Below are 19,827 nucleotides of genomic sequence, written 5' to 3'. Positions count from 1 at the left end.
TCATTTATTTAATCTGGGTTTCATGCAGAAAACGAGTGGTCTGAATTAAGTATTTTTAATTTTTCTAGCACTGAAGTTTACTGATTTAAATAACATTTAGTCAGGAAGAAAAAATGTGCTACTCAGTTATATTAAACAGTACAGAAATTGACAAGCAGAAAACACACAGGGCAGTTTCCAGCCAGAAAGTTGGGTTCCCCTATATGATTTTTCTGAGGACAGCAACATGACAATCACACTGAGTCACTCAGGTCCCTGCCTCTGCCATCTGATTAGGGATGTGTCCCACGTGGCAGGCATCTTATACAACTGCTTTTACTTGAACTCCTTCAGGGATTCATATAATTCAAATGGAGAGGACTAGTTTTTTTTGTTGGGAGTTTACAGAATATTAATTTAAAGGTAGTACTTGAATATTTAAGTGTTTTAATCATGATGTATAAATATTTTATTATTCCAGTATACTGTAATTTATTAAAGAAATTAAGCCACACAGATTTAACCAAGTTCATTTTTTAAAAGGAGAAAAATAAGAATTCAAAGTGCTTCACATAGAATTCATGGTGCTTCAGAGGTCAGTGTTCAGATGAAATAGAGGACAAATGCATTGTTTTTTCATCTTTAGTTCCACTCATAATTCCTCATGGGAAAACCTGTAACTCTATGTGCTGGTTAAGAGGTAAATTTTTTTTTAAGTAGTTTCTTCCTACTCTGCTATTTATTCATATTTTATAAATATTTGGAAGTAATTTGCATCTCTATCTGAATATTAAAAATACATTTTTGAAACACATAATATAGTTTTATGAATCATACATATAAATAGTACTGTTAGGGAAATTTCTTTGTAACATAGTGGTTTCCAGTCTTAAAGGAAAAGAGTCAACTGAGTGAAAGTCACTCAATCGTGCCCCACTCTTTGCAAGCCCATGGACTATAGAGTCCAGGGAATTCTCTAGGTCAGGATGCTGGAGTGGGTAGCCTTTTCCTTCTCTAGAAGATCTTCCCAACCCAGGGATCGAATCCAGGTCTCCCACATTGCAGGTGAATTCTTTACCAGATGAGTCACAAGGGAAGCCCAAGAATACTGGAGTGGGTAGCCTATCCCTTCTCCAGGGGATTGTCCCAACCCAGGAATCAAACTGGGGTCTCCTGCATTGCAGGCGGATTCTTTACCAACTGAGCTATCAGAGAAGCCTTAGATGAAAATAGAATTTATAAAACTATAAGGTTGATTTTAAATTGTGCATAAAACCAGTAATTGTGTATTTAAGGCAAGTAAAATATTTATTGAATCTTGGTTAAAAGTAGATTGACAATGAGGTTAAAGAATAAAGTGTCATTTATTTGGTGCTACTTGGTGAATGCTTCTTAACTACAACTCTTCTCACAAAACCACATACAATATACTTTCAATCACAACTCAAACAGAAAATAGCCTACAAAATCACATGGCTATAACCAATATACAGTGATTATATTTTTTAAAAGAACAAAAGTAAGTTAGCAATTAATTAAGGTGCAGTCACTTTTTTTCAAATAAAATATTAGCACCATACCAGATAAAATGATCTAAAATTATGGGCCTCCCATACTTCTTAAATAACTAAATATAAACTTCTTTTTCAAAGCACAAATATTAATTTGCAAAATCAGTTCTACCAATAGTTAATATTTCTCTTCTTTGTTTCTTCTTTTGCATTTTTTCCCAGTAAGGAAAAATAGGAGTAAAAACTTTCGCAGGGTATGAAAATCAAACAAACAAAAAAAGAAAGCTAAGCCAACCCAAGGCTGTGCTCACTCCTTCAGCAATGAGTTCCAACAGAAGCAAAGGTGGACATTTCCCGGCGTATGGTACTGAAAGGTGAGAGCTCCAGTTCTGTGGTGTATTCGTTGTCATTGTCATCACTGGTCACCGTGGACGACTTCTGAATGCACTCGTCACAACAGCAGCAGCAGCAGTCCATAAAGGCCCGACTGAAGGGTTTGCAGAGACAGAAGAGGAGGACAGGGGTGACACAGGACTTAAAGAACAGAAGGAACTGGCTGATGATATTAAGAAGGTCCATTGTCTGCTGGGAAACCCCTGTGGCCATGTAAGCAGTCACAATGTTGCAAATGTTTTCAGGAATAATGCAAAATCCATATAAAATGGTCAAAGCCACGACTGTACAGTTCATCTGGCTTTCTAGCTGGATCTGTCGCTTATTCCCCCGGGTACAGGCTTTCTCGGCTTTGCGGATTTTCCTTGCAGTCACTAGAGAGCAGGTGATGGTGAAAAGCGTGGGCAAACAGAAGTAACAGCCAAAATACCACCAGAGTCTAGCGCTGTCGTAGGTGAGGGCTAAGACATAGATGGTGTCGGGGAGGTCGGGGGAGATCTTGATGACGCAGCGCTCGGCAGGCGCTCGCCCGCTCAAGCCCAGGTCCTCCTTACTCAATTGGCGGAGCACCACTTCCGGCAGGGCTAGCAGGAGAGCGCCCACCCATATCACAGCAAGTTTGGCGGTTGTGGAAGAACAGTTTTCTATCATTTCATAGTACATCTGGACGTTGGTGGCCGCCCGGAAGCGGTCTATACACAGAGCGCATAAAGTGAAGGTAGTGACTCCCAGAGAAGCAACCTGCACAAGGAAGATAGAATATGTTTATCCTGGGTCATCTCTGAAAGATCAAAACATTAGGCAATAAATACAGATGGACGAAAAGTACCCCCCAAAAGAAAAGAACAATTTCCTGGAATCATGTATGGGTAACTGTTGTTGGTGACTTCTGATGAATCATGGTAAGGACAACAAATAAAAATAGCAGAAAAAAAAAAAAAAAGAAATATAGTGGTTCTGGGTCATGGAGCCAAAAATATTAAAGCTGGAAGGATGCATAAAGATCAGCTACGTCATAGACAACCAAGAGAGGTAAGGCAGTTCTCAAAGTCACAAGATAAGCAGAGTAATCATCTGAGAGCACCAAATTCACTCCACTGTTTGGGGTGAAATTAATTTAATGTTTAATAAATGAAGTCATTTTTATATATTTAAACAAGGACAATGGATAGGAGGTAAACTGTCCCTGAACGTTCAGATAAAACAGGAGACTTACAGAAAATCCCTTAAGTGAATGGGCTGCTTTGGGGTTTACCCCAAATACCTACATTCAAATGGGCATCCCAGGTGGCACTAATGGTAAAGAACCCACCTGTCAATGCAGGAGATGTGGTTCCCTCCCTGGGTTGGGAAGATCCCCTGGAGGTGGGCAAGGCAACCCACTCCAGTATTGTATTCTTGCCTGGAGAACCCTATGGACAGAGCAGCCTGGCGGGCTACGATCCACAGGGTCACAAAGAGTCAAACACAACTGAAGTGGTTTAGCATGCACGCACACATACACACACAAATGTGTGTATATATATATAATTAATATACATGCATGTCTAAATTTTTAGGACTCTAAAGGACCATGTTGACAAAAGGAAAACCATTTGTCCGAACAATTTCAGCACTCAAAACATTAACTGTTTACCTACTACATTTAAGCTGTCACTCTCCCTAGAAAAATAGAAACTTGCCTTGTGGATTCTATGAATTCCAATGGCAAACAGCCTTGATTCTTATACACTACATATTAGTGTCTACTAGTTCTCATATGGAAAATAAGGATACTGCATGCATGTCCTGATTATTCTCATAACTATTGGTAGAGACAGTCTGAAAGTGAGATAAAATAAGGGGTTAGCTGTATGAAAAGCAAAAATGAAGGAAAATAGGAATAATAAAGTCTACATCAGAGCAAATCAAGAGGTCATGGTTAAACTTATAACCACAGTTCTTTTACTACAAAGTCTTCATGAAGTTTTCCATAAACATCAGCATAAATATCAATCTAATATGCCTGGGTCATCTTTACATTTACCTTTTTAAAATTAACTTTCAACTTAATGAGTTGTTCACCTTAATAGAAATATATTTTTCACTTATGCTAGAGACTCAAAATATTTCTAAAATTGAAGTCCATACTGTGCAACTGTCCTAAGAACAGATTATGTTTTATGTCAATAATTTGTTAATATCACATTTTGGAAATCTAAGAAGAATGTATCATTTTCTAAAGGTCTGCATCAAACAGTATTATTTGGAAATTGCTGTATTTTCCTGTACAGATTTTTGGAAGTTTTTATGTATATATTAGCTCTGCAAGTGTTTTGAGTCATCTCTCTATAAGATTGTAAAGCACAAACAACAACAAAATTCTCAGGCTATCAAATGTACAAGAGTCCTCATCAAGACTTTCTGCACAATCTTCACTGAAGCAAATCATATGCATATTTCCTTGTCACCCTGTTTCCACAGTCAGTCCAGAAATACAAAGCTACAGAAGTTTATGCTCTGCAGCCTTTTTAAATTATGAATAACATTTCTATTAAAAGGACAACTTGGCAATATGAAAATACTAGACTCTGAGAAGAAGCAGTCTCTTAGAGGCTCACAAAATCTATTTGCTTGGTAATTTTCTATCATTACTTACAGAGAATACACAACGCACAAGAGATAGTATCTTCTCCCCGATTGATCTCCATCATTTTAAATCTAGAGATTTAACATCTGAGCCAATTACTACAGAAGCTATCATTTGCATGCCTATCTCAAATCTGTTAGAAAGCATTTAATGTGAGGTAACAGCAAAGAGCAAATGAATGTAGGTGGACAGATAATAAAACAGGTGTGTCAGATTATCAGCTCCTTGGATACCATAAACTTTGCTGCATTTTCATTCTCAATGAAAAGATGTTCACTGCTTCAAAAAGCAATAAAAAGGGGGGGGGTTATAGATTTTGGATAACTCATCCCACAAGATTAAAAAATAAAAAATTAAGGCAAATGTTAAGCAGGATTTACATGTGCCTCGATTTTTTTCACTCAGGAATCCTTCCACATTTTATTTTATTTGAAGATGCTCAGTTCTTCAACCATACTCCTGAGAGCTGCAGTACTGAGGACTTCAAATATATTTGATGTGTAAGGAAATGGCAGCCCACTCCAGTGTTCTTGCCTGGAGAATCCCAGGGACGGGGGAGCCTGGTGGGCTGCCGTCTCTGGGGTCACACAGAGTCAGACACGACTGAAGTGACTTAGCAGCAGCAGCAGCTCTTGACAAACCACGGATTACGGGAAACTTCTCAGTTGTCATACACAAATTTCAGGAAATTCCTGCATCTAGCTTTCTACTTTCAAATTGTTCTCTCTGATAAAATTCTCTGCAATTAGGATCCAGCTGAAATGAGGTAAACCATCCAGGAAGGTCACAAGAGCTACAGAGAGTTGGTAAAAGAACCTCTGAGACAAACACCTCCCCAAATACAGACAGCACTAACCACGCAGTTGCCAAGAGCAACTGCATCCCAAATGCCAGTCCTAGATAGCTACTCTCTCCTGCTGCCACTGCCTGCAGTGTTATTACTCCAGATATTTTTCTATAAATTCACTTATGCACTTGAAACATGACGTGAAACAGCGAGAAAGGCACGAGGTCCCCACTCAGTACTTTCCCAAGTTATTTACAGGAGGCTGTAAACCTTTGTAGAGAACTAACTGCATACCACAGAAATACATGGATAAAAATCAGTTCGACAAGGAATGGTGGGCTAATTTCTGTTTACTCAGATATGGAATCTATCCATGTAATTAGAATTGCTAAATGTTGGGGTAACATTTGGCCATGAAAAGATTTCTATCACAATTTTTAAATATACTTGTTTACATACAGCTCATTAGAAATTCTACCAAGATGAATGGTGCAATTATATACAATTATAAAACTGTATCATGAAGGCTGGATCTGTCTGCATTTAATGACCATATCTGATTGCTAAAATTCCATATCACTAGAAATATGCTCTTGGGAGTAAAGCTTTAAGCGTTTGCTTAGATAGTTAGTTCTTTGAAGCCATATTCTGAGAGATGGAATGCGTGAGATGCAATCTCTTATTAATTAAACTGCAACGGGAGGAATAATTAACATCAACAAAAGCAGAAGTGTAAACACTTTGAATGGACAAGATGGTTAATTCCGAGAATCAAGATCAAAGGAAAGCTGGAAGCAGAAATCTTTAACTATTTGGGAAAATATATCATTTTGAGGGGACTGGCATCAAAATACAGGCACTAGAGAATTAAAATAAACAACTCTGAAATCTTTTCTTCCACCAGCAATGGTATGCTCTTCTTTGTGTCCTGGAAGAAGAACAACAGCAAATGTTGCTGCCCAGTCAACATCTAGAACAGCAAGGCTGGGGGCAGCTGCGGTCACCTGCGGTCACCTGCAGTGTTGCTTCAAGGGACCTCAGAGGCACAGGGCATGTGGAGACCCTCACGTCGGAAAGCAGCAGTTCCAATGCACAGGAGTTCTCCCTACCGTTTAAGGTCCTAACTCAGTACAAACATCCAGTTGAGAGGAAAGTACTGTCTTCAGCTAGTACTGTTTTAAATCCCTGTTCATTCAAAATGATGTGAAGAAAGAGCACATGGATGTGTTATGGAAAACAGTCATCTACGAAAATCAGCTATAGCTCCACTTCTCAGAAGCTTCCTGCAGACAGGCCAAAAAGAAACCTTTATGAATGAAGTCAAGCTGTGAAAGTTTAACTCATACCAAATAAATAGTATATTTGCTAAACCCTCTGATAGACATCAGTGATAACACTGGTGGGGAAAGAAAAGACTGATGGACTTCCAAGCAAAAATTCTTTCATATGACATTGAACCCACATGCTTAACTACAGTGAAGCAACTGGAATACACTGACTTTTATAAAACAGGAAAATTTCTAACCAAAGTCATGACAACTGTACTCTCGCCTAACTTACATTTTACCTCAGAAAGACAAGTGCATCTATTTATGGGCTGTCCTTTGTACACAAGTAACCCTCACAACAAGGGCATCATTGTTAAGAAAACCCATTCATTTGGGCCATGAATGATAACCCATTATAAGTCCATGGTGAGAGACCTAACAATCAGTCAGGAAAAAAGCAGGAGGAGCACAGGGTAGAGTTTCCTGTGAAAGTCTAAATGGCTTGAGCTTGCGTCTCTGGCTTCCTCTTGCGTTTTCCATAATGCATCTCCTCGAAACTCTCAGGGCAATTTCCCCACCAGAGACACTTTTGAGCAACAGTGTAGAAACCATGTTTTTCAAAGCCACTTTATTCATCACTATCAATGTGATGGCCTTTATCAAAAGGTCTTCATTTTGGAGTACATGCTAATCACGATCCTGTGGCAGGGACACACTTGTATTAGCGTTTCCAAACCAAAATACAGAGTGAGTAGGAGAGATGTGTCTCAACCCTGGCAAGGACGCACAGGCCTCTGAAATGAAACAAGGCCCTTCACAGGCACTCTTCCACAGTCAAAAAGAAGGTTTCTTACTTTTATCAAAATCACTGAGATTTAATCTGATACAACCGCACATCATACATATCTATTTATTTCAATTGTATCCAGCCTACTTCATCTTTACATGATTTCCAGTGTCAGGGAAAGACAAGTTTCAAGGTATCAACTATCATTACTGCTGCATTCTCAACTTTACTCCCTCATTTTTAAAGTTGGTAACATGTTCTTACTCAGTGAAAAAAAAAAGAGAGACTATTTAAAAGTCAATATAGCATCCTAAAATTTGTATTTATCCTTTTACTTTTATCATTCCTACCTTGACATTCCTAACAATTCCAGCTTTGGACTTCTGTAGAAGTACATTCCTTTGCAGTTAAAAAGAAATCATTTTGCTACAACTTATCTAAAATGTTATAATTTAAACATAAATATGCCAATGCTTATTGGTAAAAAAAAAAAATGCAACTGAAGCAAGTTTAACTTCATTTGTCCTAAAATGCAAGCCATCTATTGGAATCAACAGTTCTTAAGGAATTTATGCATTCCAAATTTATTCTCAATAATTAGAAATTCATTTCAAAATGTAGTATTTCCCACAAGCCCAAAGTCTAGATTTCAACTCTTAATATTATAATGTTGTTTCTAATCAATCTTAAAATGAACTGGAATTTCTGTTTTTCATCTAGGGGTTCTGATGAGTTTCCAAAGACCAGTAACAAATTTTCACTTGTTTTTCCTTGTGAATAATGACATTGCACCATTGTATATGGTCATGTTGTTGTTGTTCAGTTGCTAAGTGCTGTATGACTCTTTGTGACCCCATGGACTGCAGCATGCCAGGCTTCCCTGCCCTTCACTATCTCTCAGAGTTTTCTCAAATTCATGTCCACTGAGTCTGTGATTCCATCCAACCATCTCATCCTCTGTTGCTCCCTTCTTCTGCCCTCAATCTTTCCCAGCATCAGGATCTTTTCCAACGAGTCAGCTCTTCGCATCAGGTGGCCAAAGTATTGGAGCTTCAGTTTCGGCATCAGTCCTTCCAATGAATATTCAGGGCTGATCTCCTTGGTTTGATCTCCTTGCTGTCCACGGGACTCCTTGGACAGCAAGCAGTCCCTTGCACATGGTGGTGAAGCTAAGCTAAAGACAAAATCAGAACTGGCCTCATCCATTTGTTGTTAGGTAATTATGATTTGAATGGCATTGAGAGACCATATTTAAAGACAAAATTTCTCTGTTCTTAACCAAAATCCCATTCTGGGTAATAGGTTAAGAAGTAATACACTTTCTTCATTCATCCTTCTTACAAAAGACATGTATCTCTAAATGTCACATCTTACTGTGAATTAGTTAACAGATGCTTTTCCTATATGAGAGAAATTTGAACCAAGGAGAAATAGTAGAGGCAGGAGGAAAGTTCCCTGAAGGCAGGAAGTGATGAGAAGGGAGTGAAAAATGGCAGCCCCGAATACAGTCATAGACCTAATTGAAATGACTCATTCTAGGCTAGGATCAAATCAGTGACCTTGGCTTCGTTCATGCTGTGAACCACTCAAGTGTGCTGATAGATCACATTGAAAACCATCAGAAATTCACAAGCTGAAAGTATTCTATCTCAAGAATAAGTCTGAAACTGTGGTTATATCCAGTTTTTATGGAAGTTTTATGGAAAATGTCTGTACCAACTCTGCAAATAGAAAGAGCCCATATTTGAGGTTGTAGCAATTCTGTTCTCCACTCCACCTTGAAATTTTAGAAGAGATCATCTCTTCTGGCACAAAGAATACCATTCTCATAACGATGCCTAAGAGTTAGGCTTGGCAACAAGGTTAATTATGGGACCCTGGCAGGTCAATTCATGGCAAGAAAAATGACAGAGGATCCCTGGAGGATGGGTGCAGAAGTGCAGTGTCAGGGACAAACCTCAATGCACAGTGGTCTACGCATTCTTCTCCCCACTTGGTCCACATCCCAGACTCAGAGCCCTGTGCTTCCAATGGGATACCATTAAACCTAGGACTGTAGCCTGCCAGGCTAATTTGTTCATGGGATTTCCCAGGCAAGAATACTGGAATGGGTTGCTATTTCCTTCTCCAAGGGATCTTGCCAACACAGGGATCTAACCCAAGTCTCCTGCATTGGAGGTCGGTTCATTACCACTGAGCCACCAGGGAAAGCCTACAGTTCACAGGAAGCGCTATTAAAGGTGGGACCCTTCTCTCACGGTCCATGTAGTACAAGGGTGGAAGACAAGATAGAGCCTTACTTTCTCAGCCTTGGGTAGACTCAAAAGCTCAGATCTATTTTGCTTTCGCATAAATATTTACTTCTTTTTCGCTGTTGAAGGATATTTTGTTGATATAACCAGATACTTTGAAAGCCGTCAAAAACTGAGGGTAAGCTCTAAAGTTGATTGTGGGTTTGAGGGATGACTCCAATTCTCCATACTTCCATTTTCCCTGGCTCTGTAATAAGGTGTAAAGTATCTCTCTTGTCAGCCTTTCTTCCCAGGTCCTCTAAGGTCAAATTAAACAATTGGTATGTTTAAGAGATTTTCAGAAGAAAAGGACATCATTTAACATTCTGCTACTGCACTGCTAAATAAACCATTCATTTAAGTACAATTTTAAAACTTGATTTACTTAATGTCTTTATGACTAATAAGGATGACTAATTCCAACTCGGAAATGGTTATCTCAGGCATTGTATTTCCAAATAATAATTTAACATTTAACAATATTTAGAATAATTCTGTATTCTAAATGAAATGTCTAGGACAGTCATATCTGCTGAAATATCTCATACACCTCATATCCTAGGACAAACTGAAAAAACAAGAAAGCAACAATTAATAGTTGTAGCTTTTCACCATGGCTCTAGGCTGTACATATTTATGAAAACTAATAGTAAGAATATGATTGAAAAAGAATGAAAGGGAACATAGTTTTCACTTGAGTTTTTTCATCTTTGGAGAGAGGAAGAACAGTTGTGAGATGACTGATTCCAGGGCCATTCCTGAACCTCCATGACAGCTTGTTTAAACCCCTCTTATAGTATTATCACACTATACAGCATGTGGTTTCACTCGTCTATAATAGCAGTAACACATCTATGTTACTGAACTCTGGAAACTTTTTCCTCTCTTTCTGTCCTGTTCCCTCCTAACTTAGTGCCTAACATAGAAGAAAAGCCCAGTAAATGTTTAATGAATGAATGGATAGTAAATAAATGAATGAATAATGACATCTATGGAGGAGGACTATAGAAAATAATGAATTATTCAAGCTGCTCTTTAGTCCTTATTGGGTGCTGGTGTTTTGTGTACAATTCTTAAAAGCTGAAAGCCAACTGATATCTCTAGGAGGCAAGTAAAAAAAACCTATATTCTTGTTTCTACTTCATTGGCAAGCTTTACAAAAGAAAAGCATTCTTATAATCAATTGTTAAGGAAAGTATTTGAATTTCACATTTGATTATTATAAAACTTTCATTCCTCATGTGTATTAAAAAGCAGAGACATCACTTTGCCAACAAAGGTACATATAGTCAAAGCTATGACATGTATGTAGTCATGTACAGACGTGAGAGTTGGACCATATAGAAGGTTGACATCTGAAGAATTGATGCTTTTGAACTGTGGTGCTAAAGACTCTTGAGAGTCCCTTGGACTGCACGGAGATCCAGCCAGTCAATCCTAAAGAAATCAACCTTGAATAGTCATTGGAAGGACTGATGCTGAAGCTCCAATGCTTTGGCTACCTGATGTGAAGAACTGACTTATTGGAAAAGACCCTGATGCTGGGAAAGATGGAAGGCAGGAGGAGAAGGGGACGACCAAGGATGAGATGGTTGGATGGCATCACAGACTCAATGGACATCAGTTTGAGCAAGCTCTGGGAGATAGTAAAGGACAGGAAAGCCTGGAGTGCTACAGTCCATGGGGTCACAAAGAGTCAGACACAACTTAGCAACTGAACAACAACATTTCTCAGGTGGAACCCAAGTTCGATAAACTTCATCATACACTGTTCATGAATTGAGTTATACATAGGCACACACTATTTTTTTTTTTCTTTTCTGGTTAACTCTTTGGAGTTATCAGCCAAATATTTTCTTACATGGGAATGTGAAAATTATTATACGGGATTAATAGGAAGTCATACAATATTTGTTAAGTACCATTCTCATTCAGTGTGTTTATTTTCCCTGAGAACATTATTAGTAACTTTCAAATGGCTCTCAAAACTGTGTTCTTCCACTTAAAAGTCCATCAGTATAACTAATTCTTCTCCAGGGGATATTCCCTACCCAGAGATCTAACCTGTGTCTTCTGCCTTGGCAGGCAGATTCTTTACCTCTGAGCCACCACAGAAGCCCATTGGCAACCCACTCCAGTATTCTTACCTGGGAAATCCCGAGGACAGAGGAGCCTGGTGGGCTACAGTCCATGGGGTTACAAAGAGTCAGAAATGACCTAGCAACTAAACAAACCAATATCAAATGCACTTGTCAAGCAAAGTTACTCTCTGCTGTGATCAGCATGGTAGTACTTGAATGTAGGAGTTCTAGGGAAATTTGTGTAGAATAGCATACCTGTATGGCAATATAAGGGCTTCCCAGGTGGCGCTAGTGGTGAAGAACACACCTGCCAATGCAGCAGACATAAGCGATGGGAGCTCGATCCCTGGGTCAGGAAGATTGTCTGGACAAGGGCATAGCAACCCACTCTGTATTCTTGCCCGGAAAATTAGAAGAACAGGACAGCCTGGCAGGCTATAGTCCATGGGGTCACAAACAGTCAGGCAGGACTTAGCAACTGAACAACAACAACAAGGATTCTCTCATGGTTTCCCTGGTGGCTCAGTGGTAAAGAATCTGTCTGCCCATGCAGGAGAGGAGGGTTCCATCCCCGGGTTGGGAAGATGCCCTGGAGAAGGAGATGGCAACCCACTCTAGTATTCTTGCCTGGGAAATCCCATGGACAGAGAAGCCTGGCAAGAGAGTCAGACACAACTTAGCAACTAAAAAACAACATGTTATTCAAAACCTCCAACTGACATCCAAAGAGAAATATACATTTAGCAGCAGATCTGGATCAGATGATATACTTCACTCTGGTCAGCCTTCATCATGTAATGAGCAAAGAGCTGTTCCAGTTGCCACATTCAATGCCTGAGTTATTTGGCTTTCAGTTCAGTCACTCAGTCATGTCCTACTCTTTGCGACCCCATGAATTGCAGCACGCCAGGCCTCCCTGTCCATCACCAACTCCCGGAGTTCACTCAGACTCACGTCCATTGAGTCAGTGATGCCATCCAGCCATCTCATCCTCTGTCGTCCCCTTCTCCTCCTGCCCCCAATCCCTCCTAGCATCAGAGTCTTTTCTAATGAGTCAGCTCTTCATATGAGATGGCCAAAGTGCTGGAGTTTCAGTATCATTTTTAGCATCATTCCTTCCAAAGAACACCGAGGGTTGATCTCCTTCAGAATGGACTGGTTGGATCTCCTTACAGTCCAAGGGACTCTCAAGAGTCTTCCCCAACACCACAGTTCAAAAGCATCAATTCTTCGGTGCTCAGCCTTCCTCACAGTCCAAATTTCACATCCATACATGACCACTGGAAAAACCATAGCCTTGACTAGATGGACCTTTGTTGGCAAACTAATGTCTCTGCTTTTGAATATGCTATCTAGGTTGGTCATAACTTTTCTTCCAAGGAGTAAGTGTCTTTTAATTTTATGGCTGCAGTCACCATCTCCAGTGATTTTGGAGCCCCCCCAAAATAAAGTCTGACACTGTTTCCACTATTTCCCCATCTATTTCCCATGAAGTGATGGGACCAGATGCCATGATCTTCGTTTTCTGAATGTTGAGCTTTAAGCCAACTTTTTCACTCTCCTCTTTCACTCTCACTTGTTATATCTTTTTTTGCCTTTTCATACTCTTCATGAGGTTCTCTCAAGGCAAGAATACTGGGGACGACAGAGGATGAGATGGTTGGATGCCATCACCGACTCAATGGACATAAGTTTGAGCAAACTTCATTGCTCAAACTCCATTGAGTTGGTGATGGACAGGGAAGCCTGGCGTGCTGCAGTCCATGGGGTCACAAAGAATTGGACACAACTGAGCGACTGAATTAACTGAAGCATTTGTTAGATCCCTAGAGAATGGTACGGTAGAGAGCTCTTCTGCCATCCTCCTACTGCAGTCCACACCCAGACCTCCATATGCAAGCCACACATATACTCTCTCTCCACAAACAACTATTGCTTGGAGTATAGTTTTTTTGTTTGTTTGTTTTTTTTTTTTTTCTGGTGACTCTCTGATAAACCAGTTTAAAATGACGTATGTGTTAGGATGGCCACCATCCACCCAGATTCCTTTTCTCTTGTCCCCCTTTCCTACCATTTCATCTACCCTTGGTCTTTATGGGACTTATCACTACACCACAGAGACTTCATAATCCTGGAACAGAAAGAGAGAAATTATCAACTACAAATGTTCCCACTATGATCCCACTCACAGTAACATTAACTATAATAGAACTCCCTTTCTAGAGATAGACTCTGGAAGCTCAGTGTCTCCTTAAACTTTATGTCAATATTTTGAAATAAAAAAGAAGAGTTGAATGCAAATTGCAAAGACCTATCCTTTCTGCTGAAGAAATACCTATTTTTCTATACAAACAGAACTCTCCCCTAAATTCTTCTACCTCCCTAAGATGATGTTAATACTCAAGCTGAAGAAGAAAGAACTATAGTAGAGAAGCCAATGAGGGCAAAAGAGAAGATAGAGAAAATCTGTAAAGATCAATCAAAATGAATTGTGGTGAAAATTAAAAAAAAAAAACACATTGAAAAAGGCAAAAACAACTACTAGAAAAATAGTAGCTCAGACATTATAAATCAATAGAGAGTGTGTGATGGGAAAAAAAAAAAAGGAAGAATAGCCAACAAATAAGAAATATAAAAAAGTAAAAAGTAAAGAAAGGATCAAATCTAGATAATAAAAGGAGATGAAATATCAAATAATTTTCAGAGTCTTGCGGCCAAGAAGAAAAAGATTCACAATGAGGGCAAATTGTGGAAAAGGTTTTTAAAGATATTTGTAATGTGCTTCCCCAATCTAAGACACTTTGTAGTTGTTAAGAACATAAAGTACAACCTATATATGTATATTTGATTATTAAGATAATCATCTTTGGCACATTAAAAAGTACAGTTGTCCCACATTATTGCAACTTTTTAAAATTTAATGAGCTACCAACTAGGGAATTTACTGTCAGTTTATGGGATGGAAGATGAAATTTTAAAATATAATAGGCTATAAATTTCATCATAAAACAAACGATGTCAACTAGGTTTATTGTTTTTTTCCTGTCTGTTGGATTCAAAAGTCTTTTTAAAAGATAACAAGGAGCAGAAAAAGAAAACAGTCACTCAACACTGTTTTGCCCCATAGATTTTTGCCTAATAACCAAATATCAACATCAAGTGTTAAGATGAAGGGTCTGGTTGCCATTGACTAGTGTATATACTTAGGAGGGTCATTTCTCTTCTCTGAGTGTCATGTTTCATCTTTAAAATGAGGGGATTCAGTTAGAATGTTACCTGGTTCTAATTCAACATGATAATTCAAAGGTCACTGTAGTGGATGCTATTGTTCCCACACAGATTGCTTCCCACCCAAAAGTCCGTTAAGGAATGAAATGCTGACTTCCCTAGCTGCTGGGACTATTGGTAGTTGATGGCTCTCAGCTGCATTCCTCCATAGGATTGCCCTTGACCAAAGAGATCCACGCAGCTCAAGGTTATGCCCCCTTCCTGGGAGCAACTTGCATCCAACTTACCCAGTCTGTAAGGGCTGGGTCCTCTGGCCTCCATTCAGGACATCCCTGTAGAACCATCCCAGCCCTAGAGTTCCTATGTTGTCTGCTGAAGTCTTTGTGACATTTGCATCACAGTTCAACTTCCCCGTTTTTTCCAAGAAACCCAACATGGAATAGGCATAAAGATCCCTCTTACTTCTGTGAAAATAGCAATGCCTCTTAGAGGCAGAAATGCTTTATTCTGAAATTTGGATTGTATTTCTTGCACTCATAATCAGGAACTGTGGAGCTAATACTACTGTCTGATCACAGTAGTGATCATTTTCACAGAAAATGATGAAATATTATAGAATTATTTCAGAAGAACAGGATTAAGTATGAGTATAGAAACACTAAATCTTAAGGTCTTTATTCATTACTCTAACAGTGAAAATGTATATTATAGTTTAATTTTTCAAGAAAAAAATGAATGAATCTTTGCTTCAAGCCTTTGCTTCTCTAAAGGAAAAAAAAGCTCTGTACCAATAACTAAAAAAACAGAAAGGGCTATGAAGAAGGAGAAAATACAGGGTAAAAAATAAAAATACTTGCTATTCTTCAGGAGATGAGAATTAAATTTAAAAAACTGAATACAAATGCAAAAATATATATTTTCTAAAATCCTCAGAATTAGAAAGAAAATTAGAAAAAGAAAATTAAAACACATACATAATAAATACCATCACTTGAAACTCATAGGTCTCATAAAACTCACCAAAATTTGACTAGTTTGTTCTGATTTTGAATGAAATTATTTTAAAGTTTGTGTGTGTTTTTTTTTTAAAGAACTTTAGTATTTTTTTTCTTTCCCAGTTTCTTTTTTCTGCCTTCTTTATTGTTTTCCCTCTTCTATATGAAGATTTTATCCTGTCCAGTACATTTAAAACAAGCCAATATGCTTTCCTCTTCTTGGAAGTAACTCTCCTATTTACTTACTAGTTTACTTTTGTCTCTTTTTTGCATATGTCAATTTCTTCTGCATTATTTAAACAATCAGAGAAACCTTACATTGAAATTGACCTTGAAAAGATGACTGGTAGACACATATTCTCTTCCATAAATTTAACTTCCTTCTCTGCAATTCAAAAATGAGCTGTCTTCCAAATAAATTAGATGTTTCGGAGCTAGTTGGAGCTTGGCAACAGAGAAATCCTAGATCTTGGTAAAGCAGCAACAACTGATTTAGCAAGCATGCAATGATCCTGCAGCTGATCCCTGCCAGGATAGCAGAGGGTCTTATTTACAGCTTCTTGCCTTGGTCTTTCTAAGTAGGTACTGTTTAATGTTTACTTTTCCCCTAGCTCTGGGCCCCGGAACAATGTTGAACATAGTGTCACTGGCCCTGGTGCCAGACAGGATCAGGGGCTCTGGAATATTTAGTTTTTCTTCTTCTGCTTCCATAAATGAAATGGGCAGTCTGAATGGAGGAAATCAAGGGCCAGCTGGCTAAAAACACAACTGGCAACAAAGCACTTGGGCTCCATCCAAGAGCTGGTGTTTAAAGAGAAGCCATTTAAAAAGCAAATTCCAACTACCATAATAACGGTTAAGGACACTAGCTGTAGCATGTTACAGTAAAATTTTACTCAAAGATTCTCATTTCCAAAGTTCAGAACCTGTTAAGTGTCCCCTATGTCTTAAGAAATTTTCTAGTCTTAGAAAAGTAGTCACTCTGTTACACCCTAACAAATGTCAAATATATACTATATATTTTGAGAGTGTTCAATAAATTCTGTGCCATGAGGTACAAAGTGTAATTTTTGCTTAAGGTCATTCATACAAAATGAATAAAATGGTTACAAAATTGAGGAATGAAAACAGAGGGACAGAAACGACATAAGAATGTAAGAATTCAGATGGGATAGCATGGCAGACAGCCAGACCCTAAAACTAATTTGGGAAGTTACTAATGTATCGAGACAAAGTGACAAACAAAGAAAAGTCAATTTCCTCTTTTAAACAAAATATTACTCAATTTTTTATATTTAAGGAAAGAATTTAGTAATATTCTTGGGGAATAAATCATATTGGAGCACTAGAAACCTAGTAGATAAATGATATAGGGCTTTATCTCTGCTAGGGTCTAATAATGACAAAGACTGATTATTTGTTAACCCTAGAATCTGACAGTCTCCAAATATATATATATATATATATATATATATATACACACACATACACACACACCATAAAACACCATATTCAGAGAAATACATTTAAAACCTAAACAGTCCTATGTATAATGAGATCATAGTTATTTCCCAATTCAGGAGCAGATGAGTTTGAAGGTGACTGGACAAAGCCTGCTCAGGTCCGCCCCCCACACCCAGTGTATAAATGCCAATGTATATACATGATTGGCAAGAGAAATGGGGAAGAGACTCAGGAAAAGTGCAGGGGTTCAGCAGCCAGGTAGGTGTGTGGAGCAGCAGTCCTGATACTATAAATCCCAGAAATGAATAAAGCCAGTAGCTCGAGACCCCCTGGACGGCATTACCTCTATATAGGGCACGATCTTGCAGGAGAAGTCCTCCAGCAGCCACTTCTTGGTCAGTTCATGAAAGATGACCAGCGGAAGGCAGAAGAAGATGATGAGAAAGTCCCAGAAGGCCAGGTTGGCCAGGAGGGAGTTGGAGATGCTCCGCATGTAGTAGTTGTGGCACACGATACACATCACTGCCAGGTTGCCAATGATGCCGGTCCCGAAGATCACCACGGACAGACACATGACCGCATAGGCTCCGTACGACTCCTGGGTCAGCGGGTAGAAGGGGTTCTTCAGTCGCAAGTGTGGGTGCGTGCTGTTCCCCCGCCGGGGACCCCCGCGTTCATGAACTCCTTCAAGGGAGGACCCATTCTGAGCCAGCGCCCTGCCAGGGGGTGCAATCGTCCGCCCTTCGTACCCCGACGGCCCATGGACCGTCTTGGGTTGGGGGTCGTGGTGAGAACCTTGGAGTTTCCCAGCTCTCCTTGGCCAGTAGTACAGGTCGCTGACCCCGGGTTCCTTCCTCGCACTCTGCTCCTGGCTACGCCCAGAAAGGCCAGCGCCTTTGGGACCCTTCTCCTTCTCCTCTGAGGTGTGAAGGAAGAACTGGAGAGCCGTGGGGTTCCCTCTCCCCAAAGTTTCAGGGGGCTCCTGACCCCGGGCACCTTTCCACCTCCAGGCTCCAGGTGGCCTAGCCGGAGGTCCCGAGGGCTCAGCTGCCGACGCCTCCGCCCCTCTGCCCACACCTGGGTCCCCGCCGGGACCGGCCGGTAGGTCCCACGGGGGCGCCGAGCGCACCACTGCCTCCTGCTCCTCCTCCCTGGGCGCACGAGTTGGCAGAAGGTCTCCTGCAGAATCTCCTGGTCCCCAAGCGTCCCTGCTGCGACGCTGAATCAGTGTAGGTGAACAGCTTTCTCCCAGACAATTTTCCTTCCTGGGCGCAAGGGCGTACCCGAGGGCAGGAGAAGCGGAAACCTTGATCAATAGCAGAACCAGCAGCCGCGAGGTGCGGACGAGAGGTGCGCCCGCGGCCCGCATGGCTGGGCGATAGCGCACCCAGCAGCAGCGGCTCCTGCTTAGGACCGACACCTGCTGCCTAAGTTGCCGCTGAGAGTTAGGCACATGTCACATACTAACCCCCGCCCCGGCAGCGGGGGACGGGAGATTACGGGGATGTTGGGGGATGGGTCTTGGGGTCACAACCCTCCCCCTCTACGATCCTTCCTTGTTTGGCGTCCTGAGCATTTCTCAGTCAAATCGAACCCGGGCGCTACGTATCCCCAAGGTTCAGGGAGGGACTCGCTGCTCCGAGTGGCTGACCTTGAAAACTTGCAACCAACACCTGCTTGATGATTAATGTTGCGACTGGGAGAAGCCCGGACGAAGCCCCGCGCTCCTCCCTGCCTTTGGGGTGGTTGCCTTCGCGGTAACAGTTGCTCCGCCTATTTACATCCTTTCGAGGCGGCTCTATCCAGCAGCAAGCCGAGGACGCTCAAAGGAAAGAAAAACAAGTTGCCCTCCTTCGGATGCCTAGGAGCCACAGTCCCACTCCCGCTCGCTGGAAACAGGTTGCTAGCTGCCAGACGCCGCTCAGATGCGCCGGGGAAACTCTGCCCCACCTAACCCCAGCAACCCGCGAGGCTGCTGCGGACCGGGAGGCGAGGGTTTGGAAACCCGCGGCCACTGCCAAAGTTGTTTCTCCTTTCGCTCAAAGTTGACCAGGGGGCGGCGCGGACTGCTGGGCGGCGCGTCCCGGCGGAGAAGGGAATCGGTGGTGGAGGTGGGGTGGGGAGGGCTGGCTCTGCTCTTCGGTGGACGGGGCCAGCGGCCGCAGGAGCTCGTTGCGGCGACGGCGGGCGCAGCCCGGGCGGAGACTGTGGTGCCTGGAACCGCCGCGGGCGAGGCGGTGCATGGCTGGAAAGGGGGGAGGTGGCCCGGCCTCTCCCCGCCGCTCCAGCCGCGGCGCGCGCCCGCGAAACCGAGTGCTCCGCTCCTCGCCTCCTCCCCCTCCTCAGCCTCCTGCGAGAGATTCTGGTTTGTGGGGAGACGGGATCCCCTGGTGGCTTACGACTCACTAAACCCA

At 41.2% G+C, this 19,827-nt stretch overlaps 1 protein-coding gene across 1 annotated transcript; it reads right to left on the bottom strand.

Annotated features, from left to right (window-relative positions):
* Positions 1,269–19,615, bottom strand: GPR37 (G protein-coupled receptor 37). The gene is made up of 2 exons (XM_005679413.3): positions 17,757–19,615; positions 1,269–2,624 (listed from the first exon to the last, which is right to left on the bottom strand). The coding sequence occupies exons 1-2, from the start codon at positions 18,780–18,782 to the stop codon at positions 1,806–1,808; spliced, it is 1,845 nt and encodes a 614-aa protein (XP_005679470.3). The 5' UTR covers positions 18,783–19,615; the 3' UTR covers positions 1,269–1,805.

Source organism: Capra hircus, chromosome 4, assembly GCF_001704415.2.
Source record: "Capra hircus breed San Clemente chromosome 4, ASM170441v1, whole genome shotgun sequence".
Lineage (NCBI taxonomy): Eukaryota > Metazoa > Chordata > Mammalia > Artiodactyla > Bovidae > Capra > Capra hircus.
This window is presented reverse-complemented; position numbering and strand designations above follow the sequence as displayed.

Coding starts and splice junctions, on each gene's coding strand:
- GPR37 (XM_005679413.3), bottom strand. CDS start 18,782: ATGCGGGCCGCGGGCGCACCTCTCGTCCGCACCTCGCGGCTGCTGGTT. Junction 2,625..17,756: donor AGATCGTGCCCTATATAGAG/GTAATGCCGTCC, acceptor TTCCTTGTGCAG/GTTGCTTCTCTGGGAGTCAC.